General features: G+C 37.2%; 1 protein-coding gene across 6 annotated transcripts in view; it reads right to left on the reverse strand.

The window, feature by feature from the left end:
* LOC148648193 (extracellular sulfatase Sulf-2-like) overlaps positions 1-16015 on the reverse strand; it is a 119382-nt gene that overhangs the window by 26931 nt on the left and 76436 nt on the right. For 5 of the 6 annotated variants that reach the window (XM_088608165.1, XM_088608163.1, XM_088608167.1 and 2 more), the window contains 2 exons: positions 5167-5400; positions 883-1122 (listed from right to left, as the gene is read on the reverse strand). In XM_088608165.1, coding sequence (XP_088464291.1) covers positions 883-1122; positions 5167-5341 — 415 coding nt within the window. In that variant the 5' untranslated portion in view covers positions 5342-5400. Of the gene's footprint in view, positions 1-882; positions 1123-5166; positions 5401-11515; positions 11704-16015 lie in introns of those variants that run through there. The other variant, XM_088608166.1, reaches the window with a different exon arrangement.

Below are 16015 nucleotides of genomic sequence, written 5' to 3' on the forward strand. Positions count from 1 at the left end.
GAGAAAAACAGCCTTTTGGAAATGCTCAAAAAAAGCATTTATCACTTGCTGTTCCATTAAAATACAGGGATAACCTCAGATAGTATAAATACATTTCTCTTTGCTTCCATATCTATCTCTGCTGCGGAACCACTGACTGTGAACACAGAACACAGGATATTACAGGATTCAAAAGCCCGGCACAATAAGGACTGTGCTGAGCCAGCGACTGTACACTGAAGCTCTCCCACCTCTGGGGTGCAGCACAGGAGTCAATTTCACACCGTTCAAAGTTTCAAATGCGCTCTACCAACAACACCCAATAACATCGTGTGCACATCTATTAACGCTCAATAATCACAGTTAAGGTCATTTGGGAATCAAAATCCTAAGACGTGAGCACTGCTTATTTAAGAAATAAATTACCGACTGCAGGACTTAAAAGATGTGGAGCAGAAAAGTGAAAGGAGGGATGTTTCAAACAGAAGGTGACTATCCTCAGTGCTAAACAACTAACAGAAACCAGAGTTACAGTATCTAAGACAGAAGGCCTGACATTAACTAATTGTCAGAATTATCATTAACATCAGGTGTACAAAAAACTTCATATTCAGACCGTACAGACATTTGATTTATTTTGGCCAACATAACACACAAGACAGCACCAACGCCCTTAAACACCTCTTTTTGCTCTGGCTAGTCAAGCAACAGGTCACTGTGACTTTTTCTCTTTCTTATCTCAAACATTGGGCCCTTCACGTTTTCTCTACCACCGAAATCATGACAGCGATCTCAAAATTCGGTCATCGTTGAGATTTTACTCCACTAAAATCAAATAAGAAGCTTTGCCTCTTATGGGCTTTACACGTTCTCCGCGGGTGTGGCGCAGCTATCAGGGCGCACCTGTGCGGTAGCCGGTGTTGTTGAGGTATACGGCGAAGGTGTGGGGCTCATGCTGGGCCTGCCAGGACGGCGAGGAGCAGTTCTCGTTGTTGGTATAGGTGTTGTGGTTGTGGACGTACTTCCCCGTCAGCATGGAGGACCGTGACGGGCAGCACATGGGCGTGGTGACGAAGGCGTTGGAGAAGTGAATGCCGCCTTGTTCCATGATCCGCCGCGTCTTGTTCATGGCCTGCATGGAGCCTGGAGACACAGAGACACACTTTTGAGAAAAGAACATCCTTAGATTGAGTGGTTAAGGACTGGTGAGGGAAAAAAGATCAAGCACAATACATTTCACACATTTAATATCACTCTATTTTTCCAAAGCAAAGGGCTGCGCCAAATTAAGGGCAGATGGCACAGGTCACTCTTGTACTGAAGACCAGCTGTACCAAAGTACACTTAAAAACGCAACTTGAAACTTTAGACTGGAACAGACGTTAAGATTCCACATTGCTAATATTAACCGAAATGGAGATCCATAAAGATAAGATGGATAGATAAGATCGCTTTATTGGCCATATACAATTTCTTGTATTAGGAATTTGTCTTTTCGCATAACTTGCTCTCCATGAGACACACAGACACACAGACAGGGAGAATAATAAAATAGGGCACACCAGGTCAAGTGGTTAGTGATCTGGTATTTTATAAAAAGAAGATGAGTTTCTGTAGGATGCAAATGAATGTAGTCCAGCAATACAGTCTTGTAAGCTTCCTAAAAGCTCATTTTGCAAAGATCTATAAAAAGGTATGAACATGCATATTGTACCAATCTAAACATGCATTTCACGAAATACACCAAATTTCACCAAAAGCTTTCCACTTAGTTGAGGACAAGTTGCTGGAACTATCAACCATCCAACATGTTATGGAGAAAGCAATATGCAAAGTAAAACCTGTGAAAACAACATTTTCAGACCTCCATTGGATTAATGCACCATTTTAAGACAATTAAAAATGATATAAATAATTATATCATGAAAATCATTATGGTCTGTTTAATGCATTACAAAATATACAGTAACATTCTCTTCTGTCTGTAGCTCATACCTTTTCTACCTCCAGATTACTGTCATTTTGTGTCTTGATATTGGATTTTTTAACCCAGGTTATTCTCAATCTTTCAGTGCCTGAAAACTCAGGAAACTGTTTTTTTCCATTTCATCAGTGAAAACGCCTCCAGCCTGCTGGGGACAGTGCTGTTTAATATGCCATCCCATACAGTTTCACAGAACAAAGACAAACTTAATAACAAGAGGGAGGAAGGCATTCTGAAATTTACTGCTGCAGATAGCGTGCTACACTTGACCTTTTCCAGTTTCCCTGCAGTGCATGTGTTGAAATCATGACAAAGGTCAAAAGTGTGCTTACTTTTAAAATAGATGTTCACAGCATGCTCAAGCCAATTAAACGCCAAAAATATGTTTTTTTACACATATGTCCATTTGAAATTCAATCTCCAGTAATCAGAATTTGTGTGGGTGTAAACAAGGCATGTTGAATATATTGCAGATTTTATCTCATACTATATGATAATTGTCTGAACTCACAGACATGGTGAGAAAAGTGCAGGATCATATACATATTTTGAAATCAAGGACCAGTCCTGACAGACCAAATTCTTCCAAACAAAGCACTTTAAAAGACATTTTGTGTTGAGATTTTATGTTATATACATTGCTTTTTACAAATATTTTTGAATATGGTATTATTCTGTTAATACTGTACCTCACTACCTATCTTACTGCTCTTGCTTTGGTATTTTCTACAGATGGGAGCACATAAGTGATAATTGTAAAACTCCAGCATTGGAATGCCAGTTCACAGTAAAAATAACTGTAAGTGTCTATGCAACTATTATGTAGCTAGTAAAAATATTTTCAAGGATATTTATACATTAGCTTTACTGTGAGTATAAAATCAGCTCATGTATTACAAAATCCTTCCTAAACAAAACAGAGATAAAGCTCAACAAAATCAGATTGAATATGTGATTACAATTACAGGGCACAATGCTGTCTCAAAAAAGGTCAGCCCAGATTTGGAATCAGGAAAACAAAACAACAAAAACGGCTCACAATTGCATAATTTCACCCTAAATGTGCTGCCAATTCCCAGCTATTTCTGTGACGCCCTTCCGCTGTCTGGTGGTTAAGGAAAACAGATGCTTGGCTATTAATTCATAGCCTTCAAGGGTTTATTCAGTGGTGATTGTTGAAGGACAAAATCCATCTGTCAAGTATGATAATGGTCCAACACTTCAGCACAATCAGTGCTCTACAATACAGGCACACACATGTAAAATTTCAAGCTTAAGCGCTGATGTGTGGTTTTAACAGAACATGCTTGGAGCACAGGTGGAATCTGAATACCTGAGAAAGGCTGATGATGGTTTTGGGAAATACATTTTGGTGGTTTTGGTGGTGGAGAAGCATGTTCTGATGTGTGATACATGAATATTTTAAAGACACAGAGACACGCCAGATTCTGTGTCAGAGAAGGTTGTGCCTGCTAATGAGTTGAATACTGTCCAACGCCATTTTAAATTTTCTCAGTAACTGTAGCTGTTTTTTTAAGTGGCTATCCATGCCAGTTTTATATAGAGAAAAATGTGTAAGAACAGCTGCAATATTCTTTGTCTGATTCAATATATGTATATTAACAGCAGCAATTTTATATGTTTAAGTTAATGTACGTTTTTCTGGGGCAAGGTAATTTCTAAAAACTGTCAGCAACCACAAAAAGCAAACTCCTTTTCAGGGAAGCACAACCCTATTTCACATGTCATAAGCATGTCATTATTAACTGCTACTTTAAATGGAGGTTTAAATTAAAGATTCCATTTCCTCTGTGACTGTAATTGTCTCTTAACAGCTTGAAATCATTTGCTGCAACTAATGCCTGTAGAGATTTGCTATCTATATGATCTCTGTACTGTAGCTGTAAATAATCATTTTATAGATTTACTTAAGGCTCAGAAATTGCTGAAGAGTTAACAAAAAACGCACATGGAAACAATTACACACTTATTAAAATAAATATGGTGTATTTATTTCATTATACAGTTGTTTGACATGCTACAGAATATTAATAGAGCTGTATTATTATTAACTTGATGCCATTATCTGTTAGTTACAGTATAAAATAATAACAGAATTGTAAAAAGATGCATTGTGCATTTATGTATCTTTCATTTAGCAGAGTAGAATAACAAAAAGAGTAAAACATCTAATTATAGAATATATTATATTACATATATAATATATATTATATATTATATTTTATATATATTATAAAATATAGATTTTACTAAAAGCCCAGCTTATGTCTTAGATAACCAGATAGTCCAAGGTTCACATTGCACAGTAAAGCAAGTCTTTAACACCATTAGTATGGCCAGAATCATGAATGGGGATTTTGCTCTCCTTTCTCCTAATCCACTTTGACAGAGAATAGACTATAAATGTTTCATTGGCAGATTGTTTTGTCCCCTTGCAGCTCTGCAGTTAGCCAAAGTCCTTCACCTTCTGATTAGAGCTGCTGAACCTTGTCATAGAGATATCATCACGGCTACAGTTACTGACTTTCAAGGAAAAGAAATTCCCCAATAGTTCTAAATGGAAAAACACAATAGTATGTCTATTTTCGAAGTTATTTGAAGCATAACAAAAGTACGAATAAACAAATAGGCTCGGCACAACACACTACAAATATACATTGTTTTTTGCTTGTGATTTACAACAAATCTTTACAGGAAACTCTACTCATCCATTCTCTAACTGCTTCTTCCAATTCAGGGTTGCAGGGTAGCTGAACCATATCCCAGCAAGCAACAGGCACAAGGCGGGCTTCACTCTGGAGGGGATACCAGATATCGCAAGGCACACACAGACTCAGCATGCATACACACACACTAGGGCCAACTTTCCCAGAAGGCAATTAATCTACCAGTATGTTTTTGGACTGTGGGAGGAAACTGACATAACCAAAGGAATTCTTTGGTGAATATGGGGTGAACATACAAACTCTGCGCAGACAGCACCCCAGGAATTGGGCGCAGGGTCTCAGAGCTGTGAGGCTGCAATGCTAACCACTGTGCCACTATCCCGCCCTTGACAGGAAATTATTTAGTTTAAGGCAATTTACAATCCTACAGTACCAGCAAAGTCCCTTCTGCGGGTTACAATGATGGTCACTTTATCAAGCATTTTTTGGGGGGTCTGGCAGCTCTTCTGGACTCACCCAGTTCGACGTCCTGGTCATCTGTGAAAATGAGGATGATGTTCGGACGGATGTTGCGCCGGTCTCGTTGGAAACGGCCCTTCAGGCGTTGGTTGGACAGGAATATGGAGCCATCGCCCAGAGACAGAGAGCCTAGCACGATGAGAAGCCCGATGGAGAGCCCGAGCAGTGCCATCTCTCCAGACTAACTCTCACTTTCAAGGCAGAAATTGCTCTTCCTTGCTCTTAGGTGTCCTGGAATACAGCAAACAACAATACGTTTAGTAAATCAACACCAAGAGTTGCTTTTCCATTTGATAGTGGGCTTTAGAAATAGCGTATACATTGAACCAAAATTAAGAAAAACATATTGAACATAAATTGCTAATAAGAGTTTACAAATCATGTTTTTATGATATATTATTTTATTGTTATATCAGTATCTCTTAAGAATATTTCTACATCTTATCGCCCTTGTTTTTATGGACATTAATTGATGCTTCATTGAAAACTCTTTACTAATTTGAGCAACGTTTTTTGTCAGAAAACCTGAGAACAGTCCATTAAGTCTGTGGATTCCCAACTCTCTGTTGGTGTCTTTTATTCTTTAGTCCCAATTGCCGTGTAAATATGAATTCAGTCTTTTATATAACTAGTTATTTGATGCGCTATAAAACAATCAGAATTAGCAAGGTAAAAAAAAACACACGGTTTGATTTGCAGTTGTCACGCAAATCATTCAGCCTTAAGAAAATCTCTTCCATTCCTTATTGTTTTGAAAAAAAAAATTTTTGAAAAAAAAGTTGCATTCGATTTTTTTAAACTTAATTGATAATTTTACATTTTTATTGACGACTGACAGTGCAATCACAGTATCTCTTTATGTTTCGGTAATATTTAAGTCAAGCAGCCGGTCTATCAGGAATGCACCTGGAGAGGGGCTGGAGAACACCTGAAACAAAAAGCATCTGCTCTGCTGTCCTATCACCTAGCAGTTGCCCAGCAACGTCTTGCAGAATCACCACGGATGGCTAATTTGCGTTCAAGCTATTTAAAATCTCAGCCTCGCATTTCACATCTGATGTTTACATTAATAAACCCCTTTAAGATCTTTTGGCCAAGGATGTGTTTTACTTCTCTCCATCATCCAAGAGCCTTTCTAGCCTCAGAGAGCACGATGGTGAGCAGCAGCCCTGGGTGAAGGTATAGTCTCCACATCGATTTCATTCCTGATTTCCTGATTCCTGATTTCATTCAGGTCTGGGGTGCGATTCTGATTAAACCACAGCGATGGTGTCTCAAGGTGTTCCACAAAAATATTTTTTCAAATGCCTGTGTATTAATAACAATACTTCTGCTACTAATAGCAATAATAATGAGTACTGTATTTAAACAATCTATCAATAAGAAATGTCTTTTTTACTCTGTGTGTACTGTCCTGTGAAAGACACTTGATACTACCGGTTAAAAAAAACCCAATACCAATGGGAATGCTCATGAGAATTATTATTGAAATGAAATGTTATTTAACTTCACATTTGTCAGCAAAAGCGAGGTCTGCTCTGACACACGTTTGCTATCCTGGCTGAGCTTGGCAGGTGCACCCCTACAGCAACAACTTAAGAGAAAGGCTTCATATAAATGAGACATTTAGAGCCTACCAATCATTTATTATCCATTAATAATGCATTAGCCCAGTATCCTTCGTCTCACTCCTGCATGTAACAATAAGCTCACAATAAAAATATGGGTAACTAGTAAGGTGCTAATGGAAGGAGATGGCTGTGCTTCACCCTAATGAGTTGCTTTAAGGGAAAGATACGAAGAGAGAAATGACAGACAAGTATATGTGGGAGTGAGTGCTGAAAGGATAGAAACTATGCCATTATATAAGATCACCGCTACAGCTTCTGAAGGCATAACAAAGATGGGTTTTGTTATGGACCTAAAGGAAAACAGATTTTACTAAAGCTTGTAACTGCTGCAAGATGCTTTTTAATTTTTTTTCTAGATGATACATACTTTAGTGTTGGAGTGGTGTCTACAATGTTACAGGGGAACACCCAGCTTTAGATTTTGGATCGACAGAATTTGAAGATGGACATGGAGATGAAAAAAACATTTTTGTTTCTCATCCTCCAGGCTCAAGAGAACTGTCCTAGTTTCTTTTTTTTTTTGTTAGAAGAAAGGGTATATGATCCAGAATGATGAAGGCCATTCTTCAAAAGCATCACACTTTTAAAAAAATGGTGATAAACTATCTCTGGATTTCATCTGCTGCAGCTTGAGAAACCTCTAATGCGTACCATTTTAAATCAGCCACCAGACTCATGAGAGCATTAAAGACTTGAAACTAATTGATACTTGGTTAAGCAAGCGTAAAAATCCATTTATTCATTCAGGTCAGGATGTAGTGTACATACTAACAAGGACCTGACTGAATGTGCTCATTCTAGGTGTGACTTTCAACAAAGTACTGTAGTTGAGTACATGTACTTTGTACATTGAATTTCACAAACTTCTAGTTCATATACCCCAGGATAGGCTATGGTACAGATTCATATTACAATTAAATCCATCAATTTTAGGCCTATAGACCTAAGAAAGTTAGCTTTCTTATATTTAATTACTTAATACAATGGTCCTCAAGTATACGTTCAACATTTATTTAATAATAATAAAAATAATAACAACAACAACAACAATAATAATAATAATAATAATAATAATAATAATAATAATAATAATAATAATAATAATAATAATAATAACGTGTACTGATCTGTGTATTTAAACAAAAACATCTTTTTTATACCTGATGCTATCACAGATCAAGAAAAGAGTTAATCCAGCCTAGTCCTTTCTCAGTCATCCATTCTGATTGGAGAGGCAGATAAGGCTATTGAAGTCTTATGGTCTTTATAGTTACACATCAAAGAGTCCCTGTTGAGCAACTGTGCTTCAGTATTGCGCTTCGCTGATCATAACCAATGCTAGTTTCTCCAGGGAGAATTTTACAGGCCTTTTGAAAATTACTTCAATTCATATTTGAAGAGAACACCTAAAATAAGATTTCACCACAGCATCAAGGGTTTAAATAAAATATACACTAGGTTTAAAAAATCCTTTATGTTTAATTTGGGATTTCTTCGTGGTGTCAGGAGACAGGGTGACAAATTAAACTTCCAGCTCACAGTATTTTTAGAACCATGATTTGAGTGTGAGCAGCCGAATAGGCAAAGAGGTAGGGGGTTTCAGTGCACATGAATCCCTGTGATTAGTCAGACTGGAAATCACCTCTCAGGTCATTAATTAATACAGTATGCCAGTTTTTCAAGTATGAATGCAGCAGTTTTAAAGGAGTCACTACAGGGTACTTATAATACTTAAATCAGAGCTGTTTCCGCAGCTTTTTCGATCAAGGCTTCAAGTGCGCTTTTGGAATTCGCAAGCTATACCAAAAAAAGCTAAGCGCAATGACAGAGCCTTGTCACATGGATCACTGCAAAGTGTTAAAGTCCCCGTCAAATTGAATGTCACCCAAACAAGCTGTCGTTTGCATCCTTAAACTATCATTCTCGCCCAAACAGAAAAATGTTGTTTTAAAGACCTGACAGTTAAATTTTGTTGATCTATCTTCCAGTAAGATGTTCATTGTTGTCACATTTTTTTTGGCAGATCTGAACAATAATCTCGGGAAAGAACATTCATACCATCTGACTGAGCAGCTCATTTTCAACAATGCAATAGTGTTAGGAAGAGTAAAGGAGTCAAATACCCATCACAGTAAAATCACAGGTCAACTGTAACACAGCAGTGTAAACTCTGGGCTCATATATCTCCACTGACTGCAAACCTGCAGGAAGGAATCAAATCACACAGGCACCTGATTTTACATACTGTACCCATTAATCTTGCTCGTACTCTGAAATGGCTACAAGGAAAAACAGCCCGAGAATCTGTAAGTTACTTCTGTTTGAGAGCACTGGACACTTTGTTTAGTTGAACAGTCTACTCTTCTGAATAGTAATATACATTCTATATATTTTATCTGGTGATGTGATATCATATACAAGCAAAAAAAGTAATTTACAAATAAAGTACAAATAAAGTTAATATTTGAAACCACCTAACAGAAAATCGGCCTGTATAATTTACTTTTTGTGTGAATTATTTGTGTGCATATTTTGTAGGTATGTTTAATTACAATGCACACATTATCAGTGCTTGATTAAGAGTTCAACTGTTAAAAAAAAAAAAAAAAAGATTTGCATTTTTTTCCTAAGGGAGAAAGAGGGAGCCTGTAAAAGCCTGTCTTTGCCCAGTTAGCCTACCCCTAGTCCGGTCAATTATTTTCACCCTCTACTTTTGTGAAACAGTTGTTATTGTACAACAGGGTCTTAAGCAGGCAAAACTATCTGTTCTTTGTATATTTCTGCATAATCTACATAAAGGTACTGGAGAGAAGCAAGAGACCCTGCTGTGTCCATTTACAAAAGACTAGTGAGAGAAACAAAACAGAACAGAGTGAGCCTGTATAACACACAGTGAGCTTGTTACAGGCTTATTAAATGTTAAATGCTACTAATGCTAGTGTTTTGCATCTATTTAATGTGAAGCAGCCAATTACTACAACCCCCCCAGTCCGTTTTCTCATTAAAACAAAAGAAATTCTAGGATTTTCACCGGCTCACATTCCCATTTCAGCCCCCTGCATTACAAAATGAAAAAGATTACAGGTCTCGAAGTGATTCAGACTTGTTGTTATTATACAATACAGAAACTGACCCATCCGGTCTGAAGTCAAGGTCTTCAGGTGTAAAACACATCTGTAATGTTTCACTTAACAAGGGTGTCAGTGTGAAAATGGAAAAAAATGACACTTGGATGAACTCCCCAACACAGAGCAAATAAAGTAACCAATAATACTCGTACCACTGTAAGGAGAGGGGGCAAAAAAGAAATGACATTCTTGTTAAAATGAGCGCTGTGTTCCTGGCACTGCTTCGCATAAGTTGCAAATGAATTTAATTGAATTTGTAATGACACAAAATACCAAACATTTAATGAAAAAAAATCACCTTTTAAAAACAAATTTTGCCTTGTTTTGCTTTTGCTGCAATTTTTTTTGTAGGATTTCTATTCCCACAATGTAGGCAGTATTCAGTCATTTCATTTCAGAGAGACAGGAAAAACTCATATTAAAACACCTCTGCTATCCTTTGACTTCGAACACTTGGATTCTTGTTCGGCACTTTAAAGCTTGCAGAGATTTACATGTCAAATAAAATAACCTCAGTAATAACAATAGCGGTATATATGCTATCAGTATGATGGCTTGATAATGTGTGAATACATATTAAAAAACAACAGTCAAAAATCTTAAAATATTCACATTACTGTCTGGGAGAATACACCAACTGAAACATTAAATATGTCTTTCTGATATGTTTATTTATATTTATGAAATGGCAGCATTCATAATTAAAAATAACATACTGTACATATTGACAATTAAAACCATACCGGAGCTTTTTTTATCGAACAGACTAACGGTGCTTCAACATGAAGCTGTAAAGATCAAAAACATATATCATGTGAAATATAAAACAAAACACCAAATCAAGCTGGAATCTGCTCCACTATTTGAGATTTACATAACAGTTCAGTAAAATCAATTAAAAACACTGATATTCTGAAACCGTTAAAGAGAAAAAGCAAACTTTATAAGCTGATGAAATACATTTTAATTTTAAAAATAAGATGTCTAATTTTCTTTGATTTACTGGTGCATTTCTTTCAATCATTGCTTGGCAATTGCAGTAATATTAAAATGAATAAGGTACTCTTTTTCATTTTAAAAAAGGATGTACTTGAGACAGCTTATTTTGTCTAGCACCTTAAGCATTTACTATCGTAGGCACCTGGCACGACAGAATTTATGAAAATGACACAAATACGAACAAAAAAATATTGTTGAGAAGCAGTTACTACATTTATAACACTCAAATTATTTCATGCAAGTGAGTTTTTCTTATCTAATACAGTGTGGCATACAGTAGCAATGCAATACTCGAACAGCTGGAATCTGATATTTCCTGGTTTCAGAAAGATAAAAGTTTTTCAGACTCAGGCAGTGAAATATTCCATGTCCTGAATAACTGGAAGAGCTTAAATTGTAAAATGTCCCAAACATAACAACAACAACAACAACAACAACAACAACAACAACAACAACAACAACAACAACAACAACAATCTAACCTGGGAAAGATTCCCCTCTGTCTGGCCAACAGCAATACATACTGAGCACTGATTCAAAACAGGGTGACCTAAAACACCTTTCCTCCACCTACACACTACTACATACCTCATTATGGTGATATGCTGGTCTCCCAAAGCAGAATTCCATTCAGGTTTTCCATTTCAGAGAGGCAGAATACCAGCTAGAGTGACTAAGGTAGCACTGCTACTACAGCGCAATCCCGGCAGCAATGCACAGAGTGACTCGCTGGGTCGGGTGTTCTCTCCTTCTGCCTGTCTCTCCCTCTCTCTCTCTCTCTCTCTTTCTCTCTCTCTAGCTCTCTCTCTCACTCTTCCACAGCTGTGCTTCTTCTGCTTTAATTTCTGCTCTTCACTTCCCCAGCATCCAATCTCAGAGGATTGATGTGCTCTAACCTTGAGGTCTGCTGTTTTCAATTTACCAGCCTAATGTCTCCCTGAAACAGCCCCCCCCCACCAAGGCACTCTGCCAGTGCTCCACATGTAAGGCAAGTCAGAGAGAAATAAAGTGTGAAACTAAAAGGGTGAAAGTTGGACAACAGAGTTAAGTATCATGTACAGTTTTTAAAAAAACCCTGCTGGAATTGAAATATGTTTCTGGAATGACACTAGCAAATGTTTAAAACCACATGTGTGTCTCTTAAAGCTCTAACATCTGGAACTGAGAAGCTTTGAAGATGGAGGTGCTGTAAGAATATCAAACTGGACATCACATCTGACCCTTCTACTCCCCAAGTGACATCTGTATAAAAATTGCTTGCCAAAAAGGTTGACAAAGTTTGTCATGTTGTCATTCAGAAATTAAAACTGCTCTCTTGAGATACAGTGAGTCTATGATTTTATAAATACCCTCTAGAGCAAAGTTTGGGACAAAACATCTTGATTTTTATTTTCAACACCATAAATTTTCATAACTTTTGTCTAAAGCTGTTTGTAAAGTGACCACTTTTCATCTTGAAAACATCTTATCTTAGGCTGCATTAATGGATATCCAATCAATTATGACACAGAATTAATAGTATATTTCACAGTTCATGAAAAAACCTCAACTTACTTGTTCCACATAATAAAGTCAAACATAAAAAATGTTGTACTTTGTATCACAATATTGGTTTTAAATGGAGATTTGTTTAAGATTAAGTAATATATTGTAAAAATGATCAACTGCAAAATTTCTTTCCTTGATTTGTAGATGCTCTCTTTGTATCTGCTGTTTCATTTTGCATTAATCCATTTATTGTGGCTGAAAACAGAACAATCAAATCAGGACCATACTTTGTAAAGTTCTTCTGTCACACAAATTAAAAAAATAAACACAATTCTTTTACAAAAAAACTGACCAGAAAGTACACTTTTCTGACCTTGAGGAAGGACACAGAAAAAGTTAAACGAGACATGTCCTATTTTCCTAGGACAAACCTCCACCGAAGTGACTTTCTTTTTAATTAACTTTATCCTTTCACTTTCCTTATCACTGTCCAGAATTGCCACCCAGCGAGCAGACCACATAAAGAGTTCAGAATTCTATGAAAAGATAAGACTAGTGCTATAGAACGGTGTTCTCCTGACTGAAAGGGAACGGAATAGTTGCGGGACTTTAGTAGCCAGTCAATAACCTCAGATGAATCATCTCCTGTAACGCTCGCGAAGGGATTAACATGTAAATTTTTATTACTGTGCTGAAATGGACGTGTGTGTGGAGATTAATGCACGTATAATTGAGTGTTTAAATGATGAATGGGCTTTTCGGCGACACAGCTGTAGATCTATACTGAAGAATGTGGATTTAATGAACCTTCGGTGGTCCAATAGATTTCTGTAGTAGAAAAGCCATTTGTTTGATTGATAAAGTGCCATTTAAAATGATCTCTTCTTGGCAGCGAAACCCATTTCCTTTCTTCCTCTATGTGTATGCCTAAAGATGGAACAAAGCTGGTGTTTCCATTTTCTGTAGAGTGCAGGGCCTGGTATGTACATTCATGTCAGAGGCTAGCATCATTCAAGTGGACTCCTAGTTATTCTGGCACTGTAATGTACTTCTTGCCTCGGATGAAAGTTCAAGCAGATTTTTCTTTTGCCTCCAGAAGCTGCTGTTCTTCTGTTCATTGGCAAACACTGATGATTCACCAAGGACCCTCTGAATCAATATACATACTGTATATAGTACATAAGGCTAGAGGCTGTTCAAACACTTGGGATTATTTCAACAGCAATAGGCAGGGCAAAGCAGCTCCTGCTTTAATGAGTCAAGATTCAGCTCAGCAGAACCCTTCCAACATTAGAGATTTCAAAGTATCGGTTATTTTCCATGATCTAGTCCTTTCCCTTTCTCTTCTATATTATTGCAACATTCATTTTTTTTTTACATTGGGCTCCTAAACCAATTTTGAGCCCCTATGGAATGATCGACTGTAAAAGAATAATTAAGTATACACAAAGTAAGAAATTATCTGAAATGTAAAATGATCATAATAATGAAATAATTTTAAAATAATCTCATCATGAAGCATATATGGTGAACTGGGTGAATAAAAAGATGTGCCTGTGTGATATATATACTGTAAAACATGGCACCTACGGGCTGTAAGTGTAAGTGTGATATGGTTTGGCCATGGTAGAGAGCATGACCTTGAGCCACTCGGGGTGGGGTTATAGACTGCCATCTGGTGGTCATCCATGTCCACTGTAACTAATAGAAGGGAAGAGGTAACATGCTCATCTTAAAAATCTGTGACCAGAAGGATGCTGTCCAGCTCAGACAATCTACAGATTCAGCACTTTGAATCGTCAAATGATGTATGTTTTATCTTGACACTATCTATAACGGCTTCTGTGTATATATCCATCTCATTCATGCCAGTTTTCCTTAAAGAAATATGGTAGTATCTAACAAGTTCACACAACTCTCATTTGTAACCATTCACTGCAAAATATTGCTGATTGGAGCTCCAGTCCATCTAAAGAATTCATACTGATCCTATAACTCTCCATGGAAGGCGCTTATAACACTTTTTTTAATTTAAAAACAAAAAAAAATGGCAATCTGAGCTGTAGGAAGGCTGTACTTTGTCTTTCTGACAAAACATTTATCAGCTTGCAGGAAACCTGATTGTGAGCTGACACCACCAGCCAGGGTGACCCTCTAATTCCATGAGAACCAATCTCTCTCTGTTGCATTCCTGGCTGCTGCAGCCACTGCTGCCATTAAATAAAAGGTACTGTAATCATAACCTTTTTATCAGATTCCAAAAGAGTACAGGCTTCATTATCATTATGAACATGAACAGAGCTGAAGTAAGAATTTAATCACATTTTACCTTCTTCTTCAGAAAAGCCTTTACTTAACTGGTTCCATTCTTCACCCCTCTGCTCTTCTTAGTACCACCTTCCACGGTCTCCTCTATTGTTATTGTTGTAATTGTAATCATGTCTTACCTTGTGAAATCTTCTTATTTATTGTTGTAGTCTTCTTATTTATTGTTATTGTCATCCTGTTAAGCGCTTTGAGAAGCCACCTTTAAAGGCGCTATATACAATAAAGTTTATTATTATTATTACATGTAAGGAAAATAACTTTTTGAGTCATTTTATTTGGAGTTAACAGGCAGAATCAAAGAAAATGGGAAAAGTGTAAAACAGAAAGGATTAAAAGTAATAATTATGCCTCAGACAAATTTTATTCCCTTCAGGTAAAGGCTAATAGCACTTTGACAAAAAGTCTTCTTCCCAGTTATGAGTTTCTTCTAACACAAACTTCCAGACCAATGGAGTTAAGACCGGAAGTTCGCAAAAGGAAAGAAAAATGTCACAGGACCATTGTTGTTAAACTTGAGTTAAAGTCAGACTCAAAAGGCCCTCCTACCCACAGAGCGTGATATGACAGTGTTGCACTGCAGTGCACCTTGGGATTTGAACTGAACACCACCTAATGTTCTTTCTCCTCTGCCCTGCAAATAAACCTTGACATTTCCTCAATGAGCATGATTCCCAAGTGCCCTGCTGTAGGCAGCACCGGAGACTTGTGGTATTTCAAGCCTGGATAATACAACTGAGCCAGAACACCCGTTTGAGATGGAGGGTGTTTGGAGCAGAGGAGATGGGGCAGAACGACCAGGGTGCAGTGAATGAATGACAAAATGGGCCCTGAATGGCCCAGCTGCCAAAAGCACAAGCAAACCAAACCCAGTGGAGCAACTTTCACCGTTCCGCTTTACTGAAAAAATTAAATCCACACACCCCTGCAAGGTTACAAAGTTTATCTTCATACCAAAACTAGCATACATTTAAAAACAAATCTAGTGTAATAGTGTTTATAACAAACTCTTTATAACACTTAGGAGAAACCTAAGAGGCTACACAATAACTGAAAGGGCACTATGGGCTCCCATTAACAAATGCTTTGGTAAGCTTTGGAAAACATGGCACTATGTCTGTCAATATTACATCCCCAAATATGTTTTTTGAACCTCTGTGAGCACAGTCTAATTTGAATGCATAGAATTTTAATGGATAAAACCATGCCTAAGAGAAAAACACGGACTCTTTTACATTTTGATGAGCAGAGAACGCCACACACATTATTTATATT

This window comes from Lepisosteus platostomus, chromosome 15, assembly GCF_059453375.1.
Source record: "Lepisosteus platostomus isolate fLepPlt1 chromosome 15, fLepPlt1.hap1, whole genome shotgun sequence".
NCBI classification, from domain to species: Eukaryota; Metazoa; Chordata; class Actinopteri; order Semionotiformes; family Lepisosteidae; genus Lepisosteus; species Lepisosteus platostomus.